Genomic DNA, 8,568 nt, shown 5'->3' on the forward strand with positions numbered 1-8,568 from the left:
TGTCCCACCTGAAGGGGGTCAGCACAGCGTCACCCACGCGTGTCCCACCCGGGGGGTCAGCACGACGGCACCCACGCGTGTCCCACCTGGTGAGGTCGCTGGGGTCTCAGCCTGTCTGTTTCTTCACAGTGAGATACAGCTGCCCACTTGTGGTTCGCAGACTGAGGTCAGTCTGCACATGCGCTGGCCGCATCCTCAAAGCTAAGGGAGCCCCGGGCATGGGACAGTGGTCCTTGTCTCAGTTGCGGGTCTGCATTCCTGCACGGTGATTTCTGCGGGGCTCCCGTCTGAAGCTCAGGGCCACCTGTGGTCACAGGACCCAGGATACGCAGGGAGGGAGGTGAGCTGCGCCTGGCACAATGGCAGCTCACAGAGGTGGCTGGGCCTGATGCTGGCACCCCAAGAGATGCAGCAGAAGCAGGCAGAGGACTCCTCAGAAACATCAGGGTGGGGAGGGCTGCTGCCAAGTGGGCCAGGGGGACCACACTTGGGGCACAAGGACATGGTCCTGAGTGTGAATGGTGCCCGTGGGGAAGGTTCCATGTGTGCTTGAAACACCAGCAGGGTCAGCCAGAACCCGGGTGCACACCCCAGGTGACAAGGGCACTGGCCATGGAGGCTTCAGCGCTTGCAGGTTTCTCTCCCCTGAAGCCGCTGCAGAGGTGGTGCCTACGGACGTCAGCCAGGACCCTGGGACTCACAGAGCGGGGTGTTGGTCACTGTGGAGCAGCACAGCCCCAAGGCCACCAGAGTGACAGAGCTCCCCAGGGCAAGCCCTCATCAGTTCCGCCCTGCCTAGGTGGAGGCGAAAGAGCAGCACAGATGTGAGAAAGGGGACAGGAGGGGACAGGAGGGCACAGGCACCGGCCCGGGGCGGCACCAACAAGGTGGACGCTGCTGGCCTGGCTGCCGGGTGGAGAACGGGGCCACCGTGAGGACCACGGACCCAGGGTGAGGCCTGCAGGGGGACGCAGCCCCGTCAGGTGGCTGCTGCCACCTGAGAATCCTTTGGATTCAATATGTTAACACAGTTCCTGACGACAGAGGTGCAGTGGGAGAGACGCAGTTTCCGACAGAGTAACATGCGGTTGTGTAGACTAAAGCCCCTCAGGCTATAGCGGCCAGCAAGAGCCCAGCCCCGGGAAAGTCCTGGGCTAGCGAGGAGACAAGTGCCGGCCCCTCTGGGCCAACAGAAACTGCTGCCAGGCGTGGATGGCAGCCTCCGAGCCAGGGCTAGGGCTCAGGACAGTGTGCGTGACCCTGGCACGACGAGCAGGGGCATGTGTGCAGCGCAGCCCTGCGCTTGGGGACAGGCAGCGCCACCTCCCACTGGCACGGGCCTGAACACCGGCCACAACTCTCCCTGAGCATCTGTAGCTACGTCTGCAGACGTGACACGTGACTGAGGCAGTACGTGGCCAGAAGAGTACAGAAGAGCGTGAAGACAGGAGTGTTGCTCAGCTGCCAGACTATTCTGGACACTTGCACTCACAGCACAAAGGCAAAAATCATGAGTTGCCCACTGGCTGTGGAGATAGCTCAGCAGTCTACGTGCCTGCCTCGCAAGCGCAAGGACCTGCGCTGGACCCCAGTAGCACACGCTGTGCTGGCCCAGAACTCCAGGCACACTGTTCCGGCCACTGAAACCAGGCGTGGTGGTGCACACCTGTAATCCCAGCGCTGGGGAGGCTGAGACAGGAGGATGACTCTGAGTCTGAGCTGCTTAGTGAGACCCTGTGCCAAATACATACATACAACATGATTTAAAACAAGCTGACCACATGTTACATGGCAACGACTGATGAAACATACAGAACCACAGAGACTAACAGAACAGCTGAGAGATATAGGCAGTAATTTTTGATCTAATTAAAATGGAAAAACCAAAAGTTAATTTGTAATTTTTGGTGAGCTGAAAGGATAGAGAAAAATTTTTATCTCTTATGTACTTTCATTAGAAAAGAAATTTAACATTTAACCAGAAGGATGGAACATTACAAAGAAAAGCAAGGAATCATTATATTCAAAGTGAGGGTGGCGGCTCCATTTAGGAAGAGAGGGCTGTCACGAGGGTACACAGTGTCAGGCAGGCAGCGCCGTTTCTTAGATGGTATCATGGTTACTCAGCTGGATGCAGTGCAGTAATCCTTAAATTATGCAAGTATGTTTAACACATGCTTTTATACAAAAGAAATTTTACAATAAAAGAGTTAAATTAAGAAACAACTGCTGCAGTTTAGAGTGAAAGGTCCCCAAATCCTCATGAGTGTGAAAGCTGGCTGCTCCTGGAGGTGCTGGACTCCTCAGTGGCACAACCACAGACGGCACAGTGGCAGGCAGGCCTGCTGGTGGACGTGGGCCGCTCGGGGTGGCCGGGAGGGTTCCTGCCCTTGGCTCCTCCCAAGCATGCGCGCCGTGCTCCCTTGCCGGCTGCCCGGTGTGAGCAGCTCCCCTCCGCTGTGCTACTTTGCCATGCAGCTGACTGACCACGGCCGATCCCCACCAAACACTGAACCAAAACAGACCTCTCCTCTTTAAACTGAGTGTCAGGTGCTGCGTCCCAGTGATGGGTGACTAAGGCACTGTCTCAGTTACTTTTCACTCATCGCTGAGACAAAATACCCAACACCCAAGATGAGGGAAGGAAAGGCTTGTTTACCTCACAGTTAGCAGAGGCTCCAGTTCACACTCAGCTGGCTCCAAGGCAGAGCGGCACAGGGCAGCAAGCCTCTCCTCCTTCCACGCTGACTGGGAAGGCCAGGGTGTCCCCCAGGAAGCGGAACCAACTTTCCTTCCTTCAGTCTCTTTATATATCCTTCACACACTGAGTCACTCTAGAGTGGGCCTCCACACGCTAGGGAGGGGTGCCGGACTGCACAGTGTTCACGCACCCCTCTTGTACAGGATGAGGATGTGTACAAAGTAAGAACCCTGGCTCTTCGGGTCACTTAATTAAACTTCTCAAGTTGACACAATGTATCAACCACTACAATCCACCCCTTGTCAACTTGGCAACTAGACATACTTCTTTAAACCAGTTTCCAGGTACAAAGACATGCTTATTAACATTTTACAACTTCAACACTATAACATAGGTTTAACTATCATTGAGAATCACTATTAAGTCTATCAACATATGAGAACTAAAACATTCTGCCCCTGGCCCCCTAAAGACTCATGCACATCCCTTTATACAAAAGGCATTTTAGTCCATCTCTAAGAGTTGCCAAAGTCCTAACAGTCTCAACACTGTTAAAAAGTCCAAGTCCTAGGGCCAGCCAAATAGCTCAGTGGGTTAAAGTGCCCGCAAGCAGGCACAGGGGCCAGGGGTTTGATCCCCAGGCCTACCGTGCCAGCCTGCCCCCGTGACATGCTGAGACAGCAACTGAGACTGGACATGGTGGTGTGTGCCTGTAATCTGACCTCTTGGGAGGCTTTAGACAGGTAAAGTCCAATCTGGTAGTGATACCCTGAACACCCTGTAGACCCTTCCCTAAAAAAAAAAAAGTCCAAGTCCCAAGTCTCCCCCAAGATCTAAGGCAAACTCTCAGCTGTGAGCCCCTGTACAAATGAAAAGTTAAACACTTCCAACATTCAAAGGTACAAGATAAACATCATTATTGTAAAAGGCATAAGCAGCAGGATACCAAGCATTGGGACCAAAACAAGTCTAAAATCCCAAAGGGCAGACATTAAGTCTATAGTTCCATGTGGAACATCTGAACCAATCTGTGACAAATTGTGAGCTCCAAGAGCCTCACATGGCTCCACCCCTGCGGCACTTCTGCTGGTAGCTCCCATGGCTTCTCTCTCAGGCCTGCTTTGCTCCCTTTTTGCAGTTTTTCTCAGACAATCCACGTTCTTGGCTTTTCCTAACCTCTGACCAGAATCTTCTATACAGAACAGACGGAGGCGTTCCGGTGCTTCTCTTTCAGACGACCTCTCTGAACCTTTGCTGTCTCCTCCCGTAAGCCACGTCCCAGCAGCTCTTGGGCACCATGGTCAGGTGGCCACAGCCACAGCCCCACAGTGCAGCAGCCACTGCAGACACCCACTGAGCTAAACACACACATGAGAAGGCTAGACCAGGTCAGCAAGGCAAAACAAAACTCCACCGTGGGAAAGCTAAGCGTTACAGAAAAAGACAAAAAGGTTAAAACTGTGGGAAAAGATCTATTAAAGAAAACATAACCAAAGAAATCTGCCATAATTATATCTACTAAAAGATAGACCTTAGGGTGAAATTATCATCATGGATGGAGAAAAATCATTATGTAATATTATGTTTCATCCATCAATTAATAAAAAGTCCTAAACAAAATGCACCTGATAAACTAGCCTCAAACATGTACTAACAAAAAATAAAATATAAAAAAAATTGGAAAATATAGAGATAAAAACTAATGGAACTACAGAAAGAAATATACAGACTCGAGAGTAGACTGATACAAAATTTCAGCATCTGTATGTACGCATGCGTGTTTCAGTCAGTAAAATAACAACGCCCTCGATGTACTGGGCGGTGAGAGCTTCATCGGCCGGCTGGAGAACTCTCTCCCAGCTGTCCACGGAGTGCTCACAAGCAGCGATCACGGACATGGGAGCAGCCCATGCGAGACGTCTCAAAGTTCTCAAAGAATCAGAATCCAGCATAGACCACACACTACGTCCACAGGGCAATTCAACAAGAGATCAGGAGCAACAGCAAAACCACTGAGGCCTTCAAATCCAAAACCACTTGTAAAGGACATGATTCAAAGATAAGATTAAAATAAAAGCTAAAAAGTCAGAACCCAGCAGCCGGACCAAGCGTCTATATCCAAAGCACGGGCTCCAGCACCGTGACCCTAGGAGGGACACCGCTCACGCTAAGTGGTGTAGCCAAGAAGGAGGCTGAAGGCAATGAACTTGGCATGCACGTTCATAAATTAACAGAGAACAGCAGATGCTTTGCAGAGGTCATGCAGGACAGGAAAGAAGCATAGCAGAAAGATGAATCACACGCACGTGCGCACACGTGCTGAGCAAGGCCAGAGGTGGTCTTTGGAGGGGACCAGCGTAGTAGCCGACCCTGGCACGCTGGTTCCACGGAGAAGACACCGACCATGGCGGGGGACGTGGGGGGGGGAAGCGATGCCCAGTGGGCAGGGTGGTGCTCTGTGGCTGACTTGGCCCCTGGGTGCCACTGTTTTGTGGGAAGGAGAGCTCTCTGCAGTGCGGAGGACACAGGAGCAGGCATGGGCTGCGACGGGTGGGAGGCCAGGAGGCGCACGCGGGCACCCACTGAACATCAGCAGGGGTCTCGGGTGCTCCTTTTGCCTATTTCCTGAGGATGTTTTAGCAACATTTGTAAAAAGGACTTCTGGTTTTGCTGATCTCCATTTTTCACTGTTTTCTATTTCATTAATTTCAGCAATTTTTCCTTTGCTTTCTTTACCTTTATTCCGTTGCTTTATAATGAGCTCTTTTAATTGAACATTTAACACGCTTATTTTCAATGTGTGGCTTTTAAAAAGTCATCTATAATCTAAAACTTCAGCTAACGTATGTAAGTACTGTTTTAGTTAAGCTGTATAACTTTTCCTCCAGCCCCACAGTTGTTTAGCTTGCCCTGGCTTCTCAGAAACCCCTCCCACCACAAGCAGACTCCAACCTCCCCATCCTGAAGACAAGTCAGCCAGGCCCAGCCCCTACATGCAGGAGGTGTCGGGCCTGAGCTCTGGGCACAGCCACCCTAAGACCCCAGCCCTGTATCACAGGGAGCCCCTTCAGGCAGGCGCAGCCATGTGCTGCCCTGCCTCACTTGAAGGGCACGACCACCTCCGAAGGGCACGGCAAGAAAGGCCCTGCCTGCCCTCCCCACTGAGCTCAGGCTGTGGCTCCAGCTGGGAGAGCCCCGTGCATGTAGACGGTGTGGTGGGGCAGTCCCTGTGTTACGTGCACCAGTCCCAGCTCAGGGATTTCATTCCCAGAGATCAGCTCAAAGGGAAAAGGACTCCAGGGCTGTCCCCAGGGGCTAGCAGCAGGCACAAGTTCAAGCTTCAGGGTGCTCTCAAAAACAAGTTCAGAGCCAACAGGGTGGGGAGGCTGGGGTTTCCTGCAGTCTAGCTCCAGAGACACCAAGGAAGGAACGGCGGCGGCGGGGGGAGGCGCTCAATGGCTGCCTAGAAAGGAGGCCAGGACCCATCCAGGCGGGCAGTGCAGCAGCGCTGCCCCAGGGCGCTTGTTTTGGTTTTCGTTCTGTGGTCTACACCTAAGCGCCTCTGTACTGAGCACACCCCCAGCCCTTTTGAAGTTTTGAGACCGGGTCTTATTAAGTCACTAAGTAGTCCAGGCTGCTCACGCATGCATCTGCACACAAGTCCCTGACTGTACTAAGTCAACAGCTTTAAGATAAGTAGCTGGTGTTGGGCAGAACTGTAATTCTAACGAGGAATTTCACCAAAACACCCTGACCAAGTTCTGATGAATCCCACTACATGGTGCTGCTCAAACCATAGGCTGGGCCTGCCTCACCCCAGCACGCCTGGGCCGGTAGACCAGACGGACGCTCCCCTGGTCCCAACGCTGGACAGCTGCTGAGGCCTCTGCTTCTTCAGCTGTTTGCTGTTCCTCAGGTGACAGAGTGAGTCCCTGGGCCACCTCCTGGGGCTGACACTGACTGGCCCTGTAGCTGTGGGTGCACCCACCACTTTTGTCCCAGAGGTTAAGGCAAGTTATTAAAGAGTTGAAAGACAAAAGTTGCTCTCTTTATCGTACCTCTTGAGAAAATCCTAGGGAGGAAAATGGAGATGAAAAACAAGACAGGAACATTACTTTTTAAAAAAGTTCTTCCATTCCATGAGACAGAACTAATAACGAATGGGGTTATTCTCTGATGTAGGTAGTTAAGAGGATATTTTTAAATGGAAGTCTTCAAACAACATTCTAGTTTGCAGAGTAAGTTTGATATTCTAATTGAAGCCCACATTGGTTTGAACTGCGTTGTTAGGCTTGCTTGCAAAAATGGTTGGTTGTATATTTTAACGAAAGTGCATACTTGGATTTGGTTATAAATTCAGTAAGTCCAGTTTTTGGCTGAAATTTTTGGTTTTCTTGAAGCATCATAGTACTGAGAGGCAAACATAAGCTCTGAAGAACAGTCAGGAGTGAAGGGTCACCTTTCATATAATAACTGCCACCATCCTGGCACACTGTACCCAGCATCTTCTGTGCCATCAGGGTGCAGTGGCGAGCCGCCAAGGATCCCGCCCACCAGGCCCAGTGCCGGGTCACCCTGAGGGACAGGGCCCAGGCTCGGCAGCCAGGCGCCAGTTGGAACAAACCAAAGCCGCTGTTGAATGACACTGTATCCAACTTCGGTTTGCAAAGACACGGCTGCCTCCAGAGTAAGAGACTTGGACCAGTGACTCCCACGTGCCCTGCTCAGAAGGACAGGCCAGCCAGAAGTGCCACTCTGGCTTTACCTGGTTCCATAAGAATTGTGGTACAGAGGAGCCATCCACTGCGCTAACCACGCTACGGTGGATTTGTGGAATGAGAGTCTGGACAGGGTCAGCTGTAAGGGGCTGAAGCCACAAGTACAGGTGTTTCTTACACGATTTCTAGAAACGAGGCTCTGGCTGTGCCTAAATACGAATTCAAAGGCAGCACCTTTGGGATGAGCTTGCGGCTGCGAGATGCTCTACATGTTTGTGCCTCTCCTGCGACAGGGCTCTGCACACCAGGACAGAGGGCTTGTGACACCAGCTTACAAGGAGAGGACCATCCCTGGCCCCAGCTGTGCCTCGGTCAGATGTGGGAGGCACAATATCTCCAGGCCTCCAATCCTATTGCAAGTGGGTTTCCGGGTTCCTGTGAACTGCCACATCATGACTCTGTGCCATGTATCCCTTAATGGTCACCTGAGTGCCTCTGACCTATAAAATTCTCTTGGTGCATCAGCATCATTAGTGACACTGACTTCCTCCTCCCCTACCTCTGGGGAGCTAAGCTCCTAATTCTTACCCCGCCTATTTCCCATAAGTCTCCTGCTAGGCCCAGGAGGTGGGACTTCCTGTCATAGCCGGTTGCCTAGTTACTCGCGCCTTTTACCCGCCGACGTCATTTCCCTGCGCCTCCACTATATATACCCAGCACCTCCCCTAAATAAACGGGCCTTGATCAGAATCCTGTCTTGTCTCCATTTCTCGCGTCTCCTGTCCTTTGTCCCCTCCTCAATTCCCTGCTCCTCCCCCAGGTGACCTTCGTTGACTGACCTGCTCATTTGGGACAAGTGGTGCCCAGCATGGGGCACCTGGTATGGAGGATTCAGCGAAGGACCCGTCCGAGAGAACCGGCAAGACAGAAAGTAAGAGGCCTGCACCGCAGTTGCCTGCTGCGACGTCTGAACCTCGGTAAGCAGGCAGAGCCCCTCCCCCTTCCCTTCGGCAATGGGACAGGCATTAAGTGAACATGAGACATTTGTAGAAAGTTTGAGCAAAGCATTAAAGGCACGAGGAGTAAAGGTTAAAATTAAGGATTTGTGTCAATATTTTGAATATATTAAACAAGTTTGCCCATGGTTCC

General features: G+C 51.9%; 1 protein-coding gene across 5 annotated transcripts in view; it reads right to left on the reverse strand.

Moving 5' to 3' along the window:
• The window catches only part of Ulk4 (unc-51 like kinase 4), a 380,871-nt gene that overhangs the window by 36,102 nt on the left and 336,201 nt on the right, over positions 1 to 8,568 (reverse strand). Inside the window, exon 35 of one of the 5 annotated variants that reach the window (XM_023700794.1) lies at positions 190 to 304. The exons of the other annotated variants lie outside the window; for them this stretch is intronic. Coding sequence (XP_023556562.1) covers positions 239 to 304 — 66 coding nt within the window. The 3' untranslated portion in view covers positions 190 to 238. Of the gene's footprint in view, positions 1 to 189; positions 305 to 8,568 lie in introns of those variants that run through there. 5 annotated transcript variants of the gene reach the window in all.

The sequence above is a fragment of the Octodon degus genome, unplaced genomic scaffold, assembly GCF_000260255.1.
Source record: "Octodon degus isolate 3935 unplaced genomic scaffold, OctDeg1.0 scaffold00126, whole genome shotgun sequence".
In the NCBI taxonomy this organism is placed as follows: domain Eukaryota; kingdom Metazoa; phylum Chordata; class Mammalia; order Rodentia; family Octodontidae; genus Octodon; species Octodon degus.